Source organism: Bos indicus x Bos taurus, chromosome 20, assembly GCF_003369695.1.
Source record: "Bos indicus x Bos taurus breed Angus x Brahman F1 hybrid chromosome 20, Bos_hybrid_MaternalHap_v2.0, whole genome shotgun sequence".
Classification (NCBI taxonomy): domain Eukaryota; kingdom Metazoa; phylum Chordata; class Mammalia; order Artiodactyla; family Bovidae; genus Bos; species Bos indicus x Bos taurus.
Window position 1 is genome coordinate 16,689,153 of NC_040095.1, and position 17,038 is coordinate 16,706,190.

Consider the following 17,038-nt stretch of genomic DNA (forward strand, 5'->3'; position numbering starts at 1 on the left):
GTTTCAATGCAATCTCTATCAAAATCTCAATGATATCTTTTCTTTGTAGAAACAGAAAAGGCCATCCTAAAGTTCATTAAGAATCTCAAAGGATCCTGGATAGACAAAATCATCTCTGAAAAGATGAAAAAAGCCACAGGACTCACACTTTTGAATTTCAACATGCATTACAAAGGTTTAGTAATCAAAATTATGTGATATTTTTGACAAAAGTCAAAATATTTTTGACAAAAGTAGTCATATAGATCGATGGAATAGAATAGACAGCCCAGAAATAAACCCTTGCATAAATGATTGAACGATTTTTGACAAGAGTGCCAAGATCATTCAATGAGGAAAGGACAATCTTTTCAATAAATGGCACTGTAAAAAGTGAATAACCATATGCAAAATAATGAAGCTGGATCCTTACCTCATACCATATACAAAATTCAACTCAAAATGTGTCAGAGATAAACAACAGCACATACTGTATAACACAGGGAAGTATAGCCATTATCTTATAATAACATTATACACACACACACACACACACCATGGAATATTACTCAGCCTTAAAAAGGAAAGGAATTCTGACATACTCTACAATACTATGAACATTCAGATCTCTGGAGAAGGAAATGGCAACCCATTCCAATATTCTTGGCTGGAGAATCCCACAGACAGAGGAGCCTGGAGGGCTACAGTCCATGGGGTGGCAAAGAGTCAGACATGACTAAGCATGCACACACCATGAACTTTCAGAATATTAGGCTTAAAGTGATATGTTAGTCACGAAAAGACAAATATTTTAAGATTCCACTTGTATAAGGTATTTAGAGTAGTCAAAAATCATAGACATAAAAAGTAGCATGGTGTTTCCAGGGGCTACAGGGAGAGGGTAACGAGAAGTTATTGTTTTATGAGTACAGAGGTTCAAGTTTTATAAGTCTGAAAGAGTTATGGAGATGGATGGTGGTGAAGATTGTACATTATTATGTTAAATACCACTGACCTGCATACTTGAAAATAGGTAAGATGGTAAATTTTATGCTATGTGTATCTTATCAGAAGGAAAAAAAAACACTAGGGAAAAAATTTAACAGTATCTTTTCACTTCCCACAGCATACTGGACATAGTTCTAACATAGGACTTATAATAACATTACAAAATGGCCTGTTAAGTACTCTCTCCCTTTAAAAATCAAGCTTGTCAAACCAAGTGTCTCCAGTATACAGTGGAGAAGTGCCTATTTCAGGATGTACAGGAGGCAGCAGAACGTGGTCACTGAGATGAAGTGAGGTTACTGGGGTGTGCATATCAATTCCATCACTTACTAGCTTTGGAAACGTGACCAAGTCACCAAATCTCTCCAAGTCGCAACTTTCTCAGGTGTGAGATAGACATAAAAATATTATTACCTCCTTGGGTTGTTGTGAGGATTTAAAATAATACAAAAAATGTATAGTTATTACTAAGATCACTCAACAGATTTTGCTGAACTCAACTGAACACACTCTAAACTTTTAACATTATTCCATCACAGCTAAATTTAATGAAGCTAATGAAAAATCTGACCTGTCTATTCATCAAAGTGAAGTCTAGGTTCTCTAATTAGGTTAGTCTAATTCTGTAAAAACTAACATACATTCTACAATTTGCACTTCCTTACTCTGGATTTTCATTAAAAGTGGAAACGGAAATATCTGTTTCAGCCACAAACCTAAATTTTTCACAAATTGCCCCTCCATTCTAGAGATATCAGTCAAGTACATTCTACCTTCTACATTTTATAAACCTTAACAGATTAATCACTTAAGACATAAAAATCATATTTTACTATAATATATGTAGTCTCAAGTAACCAACTCATTGAAGAACCTACTCCAAACTTACTCAGGTGATTGGTTTCAATTTAGTATGTTTTTAATAAACTTTGCTGAAAAGGTCATTTCCTATAGTAATGATGACAGAAACACAGCGTGACATTAAGAACAAGTTCATTAAAGAAATGAAACAAAGGTAGTACATGACTGTATGTAAAGTAGTCCTGTTTCATTTTATGTCTGCTGCTAAGTCGCTTCAGTCGTGTCCGACTCTGTGCGACCCCAGAGACGGCAGCCCACCAGGCTTCCCCGTCCCTAGGATTCTCCAGGCAAGAACACTGGAGTGGGCTGCCATTTCCTTCTCCAATGCATGAAAGTGAAAAGTGAAAGTGAAGTCGCTCAGTCGTGTCCGACTCTAGCAACCCCATGGACTGCAGCCTACCAGGCTCCTCCGTCCATGGGATTTCCCAGGCATAAGTACTGGAGTGGGGTGCCATTGCCTTTTCCTTCATTTTATGTATGAGGTAACAAAAACTACAACCATAAACAAATCAAAATTCTATCCTATACTTAAGTAGAATAACATTGTCTATTTTGAGAGATAACAACATTTAAGTTTCAAATTGCCACTCACAGATTCCTCTTTCTTCTTTTTCCCAAATTATCGTATGGCATAGGTTATTAAAGATTTAAAATAACAAAAATACTTATTTCAAGATCATGCTTGTTGAAAGCAATTCCATGAATGATTCAACTATGTATGACTTCATTTTGTATTCTTGAACATAATAATAAAATTTGATTCAGGCAATAAAAAAATAAAATTTAAATACTTCAAGGTTTTTTTTATAGACTCATTATTTCACCAAATTTTTTCGAAACTTTATTTGGATAAAGATTTTCTTTAATTTAAGTACATAAATTCTTACCTCTTGATTAAATTTATGTGCCATCTCATTAAGAAGTGAAGAAAAAAAACTAGTGTTTTGTAGCAGGACTCGACCCATAACTCCAAGATATGTTGACATTACTACAGGATATCTCTGTGCAATTAAAATACAGCATATTTAAAACTGTGTTATGGTACAAGTATAAACAATAATAAATAATCATTGACAAAGTAACAATCAACAGGGATATGAAATAATATTCTTCTTTATACTGCTTCTTTAGAATGAACTGCCAATATTGTTGAGTTCTAACTAACTTACTAAATATATATGTCTCACAAGGTAATATATACATATTATGTACATATTTTTATGGATTATATATGTATGTATATAATAAAGAGAGGAACAAAGAAAGAATATTTATCAATGGCATACTTACACATTTATATTACTTTAAAAGCTCCTAACATATATATTTAGAGTCTATTAAAGAGCTTAAGTTAGAAGAAAACCAGTATTTTCATATATTTCATACATTACCTAGTTTTATGTAACAAAACTAGCACTATTTTTCCCGTTCCTATGCTTAACATATTTGTGTATGAACACACATGCGTATGAGTGAAAGACATGAGATAGCAAAGGAAATTCATACTTTCCTATGTAGAGACAGAAATAGCAAAGCTGTATAACTACCCTGAAATTGAGGTAATTTACTGCAAAATAATCAAACAGTAAGTCCTTTTTGTATCTAACAATGAATAAGAAGTAATTTTCCAAAGAATAAGTAAAATAGAACCCTAGAATCTAGCATTAACATTAGAAGATTAAGAAAAATCTTACCTCCCCTTCTATAATACCTCTGAAAATACAGGGTAGAATTGGTTGAAACATTTGCGGACCTAATACTGGGTTCACCTTAAGGGCATTTTCCACAACCTAAAAACCAAAATGACACAATGGTAATGCTTAGTAATTCAAGTCAATGCTTTATACAAAACACAGGTAAAGAAAACAATATATTAAATACACATACATACAAACACATGAAATATTCATTATCCTGACACTAGACACACTTCTATAAGATAGTCCATTAAAAATTACAATTCAATTTTAAGGATATAATATTTAGACACAGCTATATAGTTCACATAGAATTATAATTAATCACATTCTGATAACTGTACTTCTTATCTTTGCATTTTAAACAAACAACCCTTACAAAATGTTTAATGATACTTGCTTAACGTCTCGTATTTGTTTAAAATTTATGGTCTTATAGAGGCAAAAGGCATTTTAAAAGTATTCTAATAGTGAAAAGTGAAATTAGTAACAACTATACTCTCTATACAAAACGAAGCCTACATTTAAAAATTTTATTTACTTATTTTAATTGGAGGAAAATTACTTCACAATATTGTGATGGTTTTCGCCATACATCAGTATAAATCGGCCATAGGTAAACATGTGTCCCCTCCATCCTGAACCCCCCTTGCACCTCCCTCCCCACCCTATCCTTCCAGCTTATCACAGAGCACCGGCTTTGGGTGCCCTGAAACCTGCACTTTTAATTTATCAGTCAACTGGATGGAAAACGAATGCATATAAACTAGGTATTTATTAAATGAGAAATAATCTTATTGTATTTATAATACAATCATACAGATTATTAAGCATGCACACTGATTGTGACATGCGATAATTTAAAACATAAAGTTCTTTTATACGAGTGAGATGGGTTCCTTCTAAAACAAATACAGCATGAAATTCAAACGGGGCTGGGATTTCTGTTTTGCCGGGCAGGAGTTGGGGTGCAGGGAGTGAGGAAGGCAGTGGTCAGAAAGCAGCAGTGAGGATCAATAAGAAATGCCCACCCTTCTGGTCCCACTGCCTGAGGGGTAAGAATGAATAAAGGCACCATCTGAGAGGGTTGCAGGCAAGTGCCAATCTCAAGGCAGAGAGGTGGGCTTCCCTGAAGAGCGTCCAGCAATGGTTCTCAGGACTGACTACTGGCATTCCCCGTGGGACAAGTATTTACTCTGCAGGAATATTCCACCTATCAAAGGGTTTTAAGCATCTCTGATCTCTGCTCATTATGTACCAATTGTATGCTCCCAATACAGTGACAACCAAATACACCTTGTGCATTTCAAAACATTCTCAAGGTAAGCAAATAATACAATGAATGACAAGATTTTTTTTTGTCCATGAGACAAACGGAATGTCGAAAACTTTAAAAATACAAAAACTTTTACTGTGGGCCGAACACTATGCTGTCTACTAAGAGATACTGGGGAAAAAAAAAAAAAGATATCACAGTTTATGATTAAAAGCCACAGGAAATGATGAGATTCATAACATAATTAAATCTGACCTCAGTAAGTTTTGTCAAAAAAATCAGACTCAGAATAAAGAGGGGGAAAGGTGTAAATAAGCTACCCAGAGGTAGATGTCACTAGAAATTTTATCCAGGAATGGAAAGTAAGGCCATCTGCTGACTGCTGGACCCCCTTTACCTTCCTAAAACCCCACTAAAATTAGAGTAGGAAGATTTTAAAGGGAGGAGGAATAATTGTAAAAGGACAAAAGGAATGAGAGATGAATACTGGAAGGTACAAAAAAAAGAAATTCAAGGAGTAACTGACTTATCAGATGAGAGAAAGCTGAAACCTAAGGCTGCAATACAGAAAGCCAAGAGCAACTCGATGTGTATCAAATTTATCTTCTCCCTACAAATTCTTCAAGAGATGGGAATACCAGACCACCTTACCTGCCTCCTGAGAAACCTGTATGCAGGTCAAGAAGCAACAGTTACAAATGGACATGGAACAACAGACTGGTTCTAAACTGGGAAAGGAGTACATAGAGGCTGTATATTGTCACCCTGCTTATTTAACTTATATGCAGAGTACACATGTGAAATGCTGCGCTGGATGAAGCTCAAGCTGGAATCAAGATTGCCAGGAGAAATATCAATAACCTCAGATATGCAGATGACACCACACTTACGGCAGAAAGCGAAGAGGTACTAAGGAGCCTCTTGAGGAGAGTGAAAAAGCTGGCTTAAAACTCTACATTCGAAAAACGAAGATCATGGCATCCCGTCCCATCACTTCATGGCAAATAGATGGGGAAACAACAGAAACAGTGACAGACTATTTTCTTGGGCTCCAAAATCTCTGTAGATGGTGAGTGCACCATGAAATTTAAAAAAAAAGAAAAAAACACTTGCTCCTAGGAAGAAAAGCTACAACAAACCTAGAGAACATATTAAAAAGCAGACACATTACTTTGCCGACAAAGGTCCATCTAGTCAAAGCCATGGTTTTTCCAGTAGTCATGTATGGATGTGAGAAAAGAAAAAGGAAAGTGAAGTCACTCAGTTGTGTCCGACTCCTTGAGACAGCATGGACTGTAGCCTACCAGGCTCCTCCATCCACGAGATTCTCTAGGCAATAATACTGGCGTGAGTTGCCATTTCCTTCTCTAGGGGAATCTTCCCGATCCAGGGATCAAACCTGCATCTCTCACATTGCAGGCAGGTGCTTTACCCTCTGAGCCATCAGGGAAGCCCACTGGGGATGTGAGAGTTGGACCATTGGGGATGTAAGAGTTGGACCATAAAGAAAGCTGAGCACCGAAGAATTGATGCTTTTGAACTACAGTATTGGAAGATTCTTGAGAGTCCCTTGGACTGCAAAAGGATCAAACCAGTGCATCCTAAAGGAAATCAGTTCTGAATATTCATTGGAAGGACTGATGCTAAAGCTGAAGCTTCAATACTTTGGCTACTTGATGCGAAGAACTGACTCACTAGAAAAGATCCTGATGCTGGGAAACATTGAAGGCAGGAGGAAAAGGGGACGACAGAGGATGAGATGGTTGGATGGCATCACTGACTCAATGGACATGAGTTTAAGCAAGCTCCAGGAGTTGGTGATGGACAGGGAAAACGAGTGCTTCAGTCCATGGGGTCGCAAAGAGCCGAACACGACTGAGTGACTGAGCTGAACTGAACTGAACTACCTCTTCTCATCAAAAACCACAGGAATTAGCAGAGCCATAAATCTCTGGAAAGGAGAGTAAAGGAAAAACTAAAAATAAGACTGGTTGGAAGTCTACTTAAGAAAAAATTGCCAGATATTCCCAAGTCTGCATATTTGGGCAACTGACCAATGGGGACTCCCCACCCCAGGAGAAGACAATGTATTTTCTTTAAAGGGTCTAAAAGAGACGTTTCAGACTAAAAGGGCCCAGCAGTGCCTGGTACTATTAATTGAAATAAACTTACATCAAGGCACATCATTGTAAAATTTCAGAACACTAAGAACAATAAAAAGAAGCTTCAAGTTGGGGAGGGGAAACGGGTAGGGGAAGTCAGCATGACTCTGAAAGAGACTTCTTCAAGAAAACTGAAGTACAATAATAAACCCCTATGGGTCAATCTGTCTGAACGTGTGGAACAGAGAAGTTGCAGACAATTTAGCTCACTTAAAAAATTACACCAAAAAATTTATTAGCTCCAAACATTATAGAAGTTTGTGCAGAAAAGGAAAAGTAATCACATGCTAAATATTAAGACTTTTAATATATAAATTCATTGAAATGTACCATTCAATACAATCCAGCTCTCTGCCATTAGGCATTTTCTTTATACACAGAGGTAAAGTTACTGTTGTATAAAGGATTCACTTATTTCAGAACTAAAATGGAAGAGTCTTTGCAATCAAAAAGGTTAGGAACCATAGAAACTATGAGACCCTTTCTGAAGAATTATACAGGAAAATGCCATTATCAGACTTGGAGGCAAGCACTGTGGATCAGAATTAAGAGAAAATTCAGAAAGTATAACTGATTAGATATAGAAAAGAACTGGAACAGCTGATCAAAAGCGAAGAAATCTGGGAATACTCATTTTCACATATGGTCAATGGGTACAACTGTGATGCCATTAATAATAGTGAGGCTTTGTTTTAGACACAGTGAACCTGAGATAATTTTTCTTGTGGGATAATCCATATGGGAATGGTCTTATATTATTTTCACACTCATGACACTACATAGGCTCCACTTTTCAGGGAAGTTATTGCAGCTGTGACTGAAAAACCATAGAGTTCAAATTATGACTATTAACAAAGTGAGAAAAGAAGGTTCTTGCATAATGATCAAAATCCTATCTTTCACTTCTAAACAAGATTTTTGAAAAACGCATCTAGTGGTTTCAGTGGTAATAAACAACTCTGCATATTTTAAGCAGAATGCATGTATACCTAGATGGCCAAACATCTCCAAGAGGAAATAATACTAAAGACAACTACAATAATAAATAACAGGTAGTTTTATTAAAAGATAATTTACAGATATTAAGAGAATTTAAATCGTAACTTACTCCTCTTGGAGGGTGGGGGGCAGAATCCTTATGTCCTCAGAGATTTTAACATGTTCCATGTGTTTTAATGCACTTATTTTAGTTTCCATGTTCAAACTGTACCCTTACTAGTCAGTGGGAGCTCCTTCAAGTCGACTCTTGCATTCTTTAGACAGAATCCCATCTTCTCGTCCTTCTGGCACAAGGAGATCATCCCGGTTTATCCTGTGCCCCTCCCACCTGAGCCCTGGAGTCAACCAGCGGCAGGATACAGTATTCATAGACCGCAGTATTTAATCTAGGTTCTGAGATGCTCATTGTCACTGGACTGACACTGCTCCTAGGTCTTGGCTTACATGAATTAGGAAATCTGTATTTCTCTTCCTGAGAAGCATATACCAATAATTCACCAAATCCAGTTTAAGATTATAGCATTTTACGTTGTTGCTGTTCAGTCACTAAGTTGTGTCTGACTCTTTGCGACCCCATGGACTGCAGCATGCCAGACTTCCCTGTCCTTCACTATCATCCTGAATTTGCTTGAAGTCATGTCCATTGAGTTGGTGATGCCATCCAACCATCTCATCTTCTGTAACCTCCTTCTCCAACTGCCCTCCATCTTTCCTAGCATCACAGTCTTTTCCAAGTTGGCTCTTTGCATCAGGTGGCCAAAGTATTGGCACTTCAGCTTCAGTGTCAGTCCTTTCAGTGAATATTCAGGGTTGATTTCCTTTAGGATTACTGGTTTGATCTCCTAGCTATCAAGGAACTCTCAAGAGTCTTCTCCAGGATCACAGTTTAAGTATCAATTCTTCGGCACTCAGCCTTCTTTATGGTCCAACTCTCACATCCATACATGCCTAGTGGAAAAACTACAGCTTTGACTATATCAACCTCTATCAGCAAAGTGACGTCTCTGCTTTTTAATACACTGTCTTGGGTTGGGAAGATCCCCTGGAGGAGGGCATGGCAACCCACCATGTTGCCATGTATTCTTGCTTGGAGAATCCTCATGGACAGAGGAGCCTGGCAGGCTACAGTCCATGGGGTCACAAAGAATCGGACACAACTGAGTGAGTAAGCACAGCACAGCACAGGTTTGGCATAGCTTTTCTTCCAAGGAGTAAGTGTCTTTTAATTTCATGGCTGCAGTCACCATCCACAGCATTTTATGTAACTTCTTTGATTTTATGGTTCCATCCTTCTTCCCTTGTATTGAAAAATATGATATTCAAATAACCTTATCTGCTTCTTACTGTTATGTACAAAATATCCATACATGGGTTTCAAAATAACAATACCAATCTTACTGATAACGATAACAATACTGAAAGCAATTTATAATTTCCTTATGTTTCTTTCTGTTTTAACGTTATATCTCACCAGGAACATACATATAAAATACTGTGTATCAAAGTTACTTGAAATATTCTCAGATGACTTATGCCACTAACACAGTAATAGTTAGATTCAAACGTTTCCTTTTTAAAAAAATCTTTAGAACTGCTTTTACTTTATTATTTTAAATCATGTAAAACGTCTCTATGACCCCAACCCCTAAAGTACAAAATGTACTTTCTGAAAGACTTAGTTTGCATTCTCAGTTTGCATTCTCTGCCCCTCTTTCCCCCACTTAACCACTTTCATTAATTTGGTTTATTTTTCCATTGCTATCTATGTGCACTCTTCAAATACAGGAAAACTCTGGACTCTGTTCTTTGCTTATAGTCTCAAATCACTCTGAAACTGTATATAGATGTTGTCTTCATTTCTTTCTAAGGTTGCACAGTATTCCTCTGTGGCTAAATAAGCTGTAGTACCCCCTATCCTATCATCCAACCCCCTATTACTATTTTTATCAGCATTTTGTTATTACATACATAACTTCTGAATTTTAGTTTCTGTCCACCTCCTTTCCGATTATACAGTTTGGAAACAGATTATTTTTATAGTTCCTGTGAAAAATGCAGGCTTTTAGTTTGTGCCTTACACTCAAATCATTTTCTGGATTTAGGCTTACGCAGCATACAAAGTGATTAAGAGCACAGATTCTGAAGTCAGAAAGCCTATGTTTATGTCACAGTTCTAATACTTACTAGCTGGGTGACCCTGGACAAGGTATTTATTTCTTTGTGATGTAATTTCTCATCTGTTAAAATGGTGGAGAGAACAGTGCTATCATCACAGGTTTATGTGAGGATCAGAAATGTGTAGTAAACAGTAAATGCTAGTATTAGCTGTAGTTATTACAGAATAAATTATACCTTAAAGATATGTGTGCCATCTTAAATAAGGCTTATCACAGTGAATAAAACAATGTGGCTCACTACTGCTTGATAAGACCATGATAAAAAAGAGAATTTCTAAACTCAAATTGGTGTATACAATAGAATTAAATTTCAAATTTTAAAAAATGCTAATTAAAATTTGTGTATTTTTAGAATATAATTATATTCATCTAGATAATTTGTCCCAACTCATTGAATACAATAAAGCCTATTTTTGCTCCTAAAGCAGGCATACTTGCCTCTCTATCCAGTTTTCATAACATACTAATTTTCTGCTTCAGAGAACAAAGAAGCTACTTTCAGATACTGTCAGAAGTAGTATAACAGTGACATTTAGTTAAAAATATATTAAAAATGTTATATAGCATACTCTACTAAGAAACAGTATCTGAGAGATATTAAAAAATGAAAAAATGAGTTAATATTAAAAACTATTGTAATTTTATTGGAACTCTGAGAATAGGAAAATGCCAAAAATTTTGAGCATTATCTCAGCTTTCAAGTGCAAGCATAATAGCACCATTATTCTAAAATATTATTTTGTATAAAAAATGCAAATAATTCGTGATAATGAGTATATGTCTGGTATCTAACATCCATTTAATAAATAATTAAATTCAGTTTCTAGGATTTCAAATCAAATATGAGGTTTAGCTACAGCACTGCTATATAAAAATAGTCTTTTTGTTTGTTTGTTTTTGCTTTTTTGTTTTTTACATTTTATTTTATTCAACTTTACAATATTGTATTGGTTTTGCCATATATCAAAATGAATCTGCCACAGGTATACATGTGTTCCCCATCCTGAACCCTCTTCCCTCCTCCCTCCGAATACTATCCCTCTGGGTCGTCCCAGTGCACCAGCCCCAAGCATCCAGTATTGTGCATCGAACCTGGACTGGTGACTCATTTTATATATGATATTATACATATTTCAATGCCATTCTCCCAAATCATCCCACCCTCTCCCTCTCCCACAGAGTCCAAAAGACTGTTCTATACATCAGTGTCTCTTTTGCTGTCTCGTATGCAGGGTTATTATTACCATCTTTCTAAATTCCATATATATGCGTTAGTATACTGTACTGGTGTTTTTCTTTCTGGCTTACTTCACTCTGTATAATAGGCTCCAGTTTCATCCACCTCATTAGAACTGATTCAAATGTATTCTTTTAAATGGCTGAGTAATACTCCATTGTGTATATGTACCACAGCTTTCTTATCCATTCATCTGCTGATGGGCATCTAGGTTGCTTCCATGTCCTGGTTATTATAAACTGCTGCGATGAACATTGGGGTACACGTGTCTCTTTCCCTTCTGGTTTCCTCAGTGTGTATGCCCAGCAGTGGGATTGCTGGATCATAAGGTAGTTCTATTTCCAGTTTTTTAAGGAATCTCCACACTGTTCTCCATAGTGGCTGTACTAGTTTGCATTCCCACCAACAGTGTAAGAGGGTTCCCTTTTCTCCACACCCTCTTCCGCATTTATTGCTTGTAGACTTTTGGATAGCAGCCATTCTGACTGGCGTGAAATGGTACCTCACAGTTAAAAATAGTCTTAAACACAGGTTATTAGACTGGCAATTTTTAATTCAAGAATCTATATATTATTAATGATCCCCTGAATCAAGACAAATTAGAAGTGGTCAAACAAGAGATGGCAAGAGTGAATGTTGACATTCTAGGAATCAGCGAACTCAAATGGACTGGAATGGGTGAATTTAACTCAGATGACCATTATACCTACTACTGTGGACAAGGAATCCCTCAGAAGAAATGGAGTAGCCATCATGGTCAACAAAAGAGTCCGAAATGCAGTACTTGGATGCAATCTCAAAAACAACAGAATGATCTCTGTTCGTTTCCAAGGCAAACCATTCGATATCACAGTAATCCAAGCCTATGCCCCAACCAGTAACGCTGAAGAAGCTGAAGTTGAACGGTTCTATGAAGACCTATAAGACCTTTTAGAACTAACACCCAAAAAAAGATGTCCTTTTCATTATAGGGGACTGGAATGCAAAAGTAGGAAGTCAATAAATTTACCTGGAGTAACAGGCAAATTTGGCCTTGGAATACGGAATGAAGCAGGGCAAAGACTAATAGAGTTTTGCACTAGTCATAACAAACACCCTCTTCCAACAACACAAGAGAAGACTCTATACATGGACATCACCAGATGGCCAACACCGAAATCAGATTGATTATATTCTTTGCAGCCAAAGATGGAGAAGCTCTATACAGTCAGCAAAAACAAGACCAGGAGCTGACTGTGGCTCAGACCATGAACTCCTTACTGCCAAATTCAGACTTAAATTGAAGAAAGTAGGGAAAACCACTAGACCATTCAGGTATGACCTAAATCAAATCCCTTATGATTATACAGTGGAAGTGAGAAATAGATTTAAGGGCCTAGATCTGATAGATAGAGTGCCTGATGAACTATGGAATGAGGTTTGTGACATTGTACAGGACACAGGGATCAAGACCATCCCCATGGAAAAGAAATGCAAAAAAGCAAAATGGCTGACTGGGGAGGCCATACAAATAGCTGTGAGAAGAAGAGAAGCGAAAAGCAAAGGAGAAAAGGAAAGATATAAACATCTGAATGCAGAGTTCCAAAGAATAGCAAGAAGAGATAAGAAAGCCTTCTTCAACGATCAGTGCAAAGAAATAGAGGAAAACAACAGAATGGGAAAGACTAGAGATCTTTTCAAGAAAATCAGAGATTCCAAAGGAACATTTCATGCAAAGATGGGCTCAATAAAGGACAGAAATGGTATGGACCTAACAGAAGCAGAAAATATTAAGAAGAGATGGCAAGAATACACAGAAGAACTGTACAAAAAAGATCTTCACGACCCAGATAATCATGATGGTGTGATCACTGACCTAGAGCCAGACATCCTGGAATGTGAAGTCAAGTGGGCCTTAGAAAGCATCACTATGAACAAAGCTAGTGGAGGTGGTGGAATTCCAGTTGAGCTATTCCAAATCCAGAAAGAGGATGCTGTGAAAGTGCTGCACTCAACATGCCAGCAAATTTGGAAAACTCAGCAGTGGCCACAGGACTGGAAAAGGTCAGTTTTCGTTCCAATCCCAAAGAAAGGCAATGCCAAAGAATGCTCAAACTACCACACAATTGCACTCATCTCACACGCTAGTAAAGTAATGCCCAAAACTCTCCAAGCCAGGCTTCAGCAATATGTGAACCGTGAACTTCCTGATGTTCAAGCTGGTTTTAGAAAAGGCAGAGGAACCAGAGATCAAATTGCCAATATCTGCTGGATCATGGAAAAAGCAAGAGAGTTCCAGAAAAACATCTACTTCTGCTTTATTGACTGTGCCAAAGCCTTTGACTGTGTGGATCACAATCAACTGTGGAAAATTCTGAAAGAGATGGGAATACCAAACCACCTGACTGCCTCTTGAGAAATTTGTATGCAGGTCAGGAAGCAACAGTTAGAACTGGACATGGAACAATAGACTGGTTCCAAATAGGAAAAGGAGTACGTCAAGGCTGTATATTGTCACCCTGTTTATTTAACTTATATGCAGAGTACATCATGAGAAACGCTGGACTGGAAGAAACACGAGCTGGAATCAAGATTGACGGGAGAAATATCAATAACCTCAGATATGCAGATGACACCACCCTTATGGCAGAAAGTGAAGAGGAACGAAAAAGCTTCTTGATGAAGGTGAAAGTGGAGAGTGAAAACATTGGCTTAAAGCTCAACATTCAGAAAAGGAAGATCATGGCATCCGGTCCCATCACTGCATGGCAAATAGATGGGGAAACAGTGGAAACAGTGTCAGACTTTATTTTTCTGGGCTCCAAAATCACTACAGATGGTGACTGCAGCCATGAAATTAAAAGACGCTTACTCCTTGGAAGGAAAGTTATGACCAACCTAGATAGCATATTCAAAAGCAGAGATGTTACTTTGCCAACAAAGGTTCGTCTAGTCAAGGCTATGGTTTTTCCTGTGGTCATGTATGGATGTGAGAGTTAGACTGTGAAGAAGGCTGAACGCCGAAGAATTGATGCTTTTGAACTGTGGTGTTGGAGAAGACTCTTGAGAGTCCCTTGGACTGCAAGGAGATCCAACCAGTCCATTCTGAAGGAGATCAGCCCTGGGATTTCTTTGGAAGGAATGATGCTAAAGCTGAAACTCCAGTACTCTGGCCACCTCATGTGAAGAGTTGACTCATTGGAAAAGACTCTGATGCTGGGAAGGATTGGGGGCAAGAGGAGAAGGGGACGACAGAGGATGAGATGGCTGGATGGCATCACTGACTCGATGGACGTTAGTTTGAGTGAACTCAGGGAGTTGGTGATGGACAGGGAGGCCTGGCGTGCTGCGATTCATGGGGTCGCAAAGAGTCGGACACGACTGAGTGACTGTCTGATCAAATCTGATCTGAACACTTGTACTGGCTGAGTATATGATAGGCAATGTTTTAAGTGGCCTATACATATAAGGTTATGCAATCCTTACCTCAACCCTAGGAAGTAGGTAAAGTTTTTATCCTTATTTGACAGATCAAAATTGAGGATTAGAGATTAACTTGCTCACCTCACCCAGCTGTGAGGTAGCAGAGACAATATTCTAATTGTAACAGTTTTGCTTAAGTCATCTGCTAAGTTATACTACATCAAGAATATAACTTAAATAGTAAGAGAAAATATTCCTCTTAGGACATATCCTAAAAACTTGCCTCATTTTTAAATAAATTTCACAATCTCATTCTGTATGATGAACAAGCTGTCTTTCAACTATTACTTTACTAATAATATTGCAGAAAAGCAGGAGGAAAAATCCATTTAAATTTTTTCTGGTAGGTGTTTAAATGTAAGAAAAATTCTAAGTTTTTCATCAGTTAGAATTTATAGATTATACTTTAACACAAGAATTTCAGATAATGGTAATTACAGATTATTAAAATCATATAGTGTAACAGCTTTTACAATAAATATGAGAATTTAAGTCCAGAATGTACTCAAGAATGTGTAAGTAGCAGAGCTGGGTGTACAAAACCAAGACACAGGTCAAGGAGAAAATAACATTCCACATGCAGTTATTATTTACTAAACTTAGGCTCATGGAAAAGCTTACAGTCAAGAAGAGAAAGATAAATCACACACTGAAAAATCTACAAAGGCAACAGCAAAATGACAAGGCAACTTTCTCTCAAATTTCTATCACTCCCACATTGCCAATCAGTTATTTCTCAAACAGAATTAAGTTCCAAGTATCCATTCCTTGTATCGCTACTTTCAGAAAAGAAACTATCACTGAGGCAAAAGATGAAGCTGAAATTCTATAAGACAGATGGAAGTTCCTCAACATAATCAGTTTGGTAAGAGCTTAAATGCAATAAAAATTCACAACAACATTTTAGCGAACAACAGGAAAAATGTTACTTGGCTTGTAAGCTTTAGGGCTAGAATACTTTGAAATTAGAAGTGAGGTTGATAGACACATGGTGGGAAACAAGCCTCAAGTATCTGGGGTCAAGACAAGTCACACACAGATTATTACTCTTATGTCACAGCAAAAGCTTCTCAGGAACAAAGGCCTATACTCCCACCCTTTATCCCCTACTCTAAAAAAGAAACCAAAGAACCTATGAAATTAAAACCAAAGAGTTCTGCTGTATTTTCATTCTATATTTGCCCACTTCCTAGCTTACAATACTATGATTTTGGATTTAAGTTTCCATTGTGATTTCAAACATAAAATGTCAAATAAGAGAGTGTGCTGAAGAATGTAATGGGTTAGATAAAAAATCTTTCTGGGAAAAATCAGAATTAACCAAAGAACATTTTATTTCAAGCCTGGTTAAAAGCCTTTCTGCAAGAAATCCCTCAGAAGTCTACGATGACACTTTAACTGAATCATTCTTAAATAGCAACAAGATAGAATTCATTTAAGAATGAATACTGAGGGGCCTCCCGGGTGGCTTGGTTGGGGGAGTCAGTCTGCCAATTCAGGAGAGCCGGGAAGATCTTTGCAGGTATAATTAAGATGGAGTCATCAGGATAGGCCCCATCCCTGGTGGTTCAGAGGGTAAAGAATCTGCCTGCAATGGGGGACACCCAGGTTCGATCCCTGCATCAGGAAGCTTGAGAAGGAACTGGCAACCCACTCCAGTATTCTTGCCTGGGAAATCCCACGGACAGAGGACTCTGGCAGAATACAGTCCGTGGGGTTGCAAGAGTTTGACATGACTGAGTGAGTAACACACACTTAACCCATTATGACTGGTGTCCTTATAAGAAGAGAAGACAGAGATATAAGGAGAAGGTCATGTGACAACTGAGGCAAAGACTGGAGTGACGCATATTTAAGCGAAGGAAGTCAGAAATTGCTGCTAACTACCAGAAGCTAAGAAAAAGGCATGGAACAGATTTTCCTCTAGAGTCCTCAGAGACAGGGTAGCCCTACCGACACCTTGATTTCCGACTTCTAGTTTCTAGAACTCTGTGAGAGAGATAATCACTATAAATACTATAGATTAGTTCCTGTTGTTATAAACCACTCAGATTGCGGTACTTTGTTATGCTAGCCCTAGGAAACAAATATCATTCTTAATGATATCATCATTTTCTCATCGCTTTACAATTTAACACTTCAGTAATTTGGCATATGAACCTCTCCAATTTACAGATACT

The 17,038-nt window shown here is 37.4% G+C and overlaps 1 protein-coding gene across 3 annotated transcripts in view; it reads right to left on the reverse strand.

Moving 5' to 3' along the window:
- Positions 1-17,038, reverse strand: part of IPO11 (importin 11) — a 203,399-nt gene that overhangs the window by 70,254 nt on the left and 116,107 nt on the right. For all 3 annotated transcript variants that reach the window (XM_027519916.1, XM_027519917.1, XM_027519919.1), the window contains exons 25-26: positions 3,543-3,638; positions 2,736-2,849 (exon numbers count right to left, since the gene is read on the reverse strand). In XM_027519916.1, the coding sequence (XP_027375717.1) occupies positions 2,736-2,849; positions 3,543-3,638 (210 nt within the window). The remainder of the gene's footprint in view (positions 1-2,735; positions 2,850-3,542; positions 3,639-17,038) is intronic.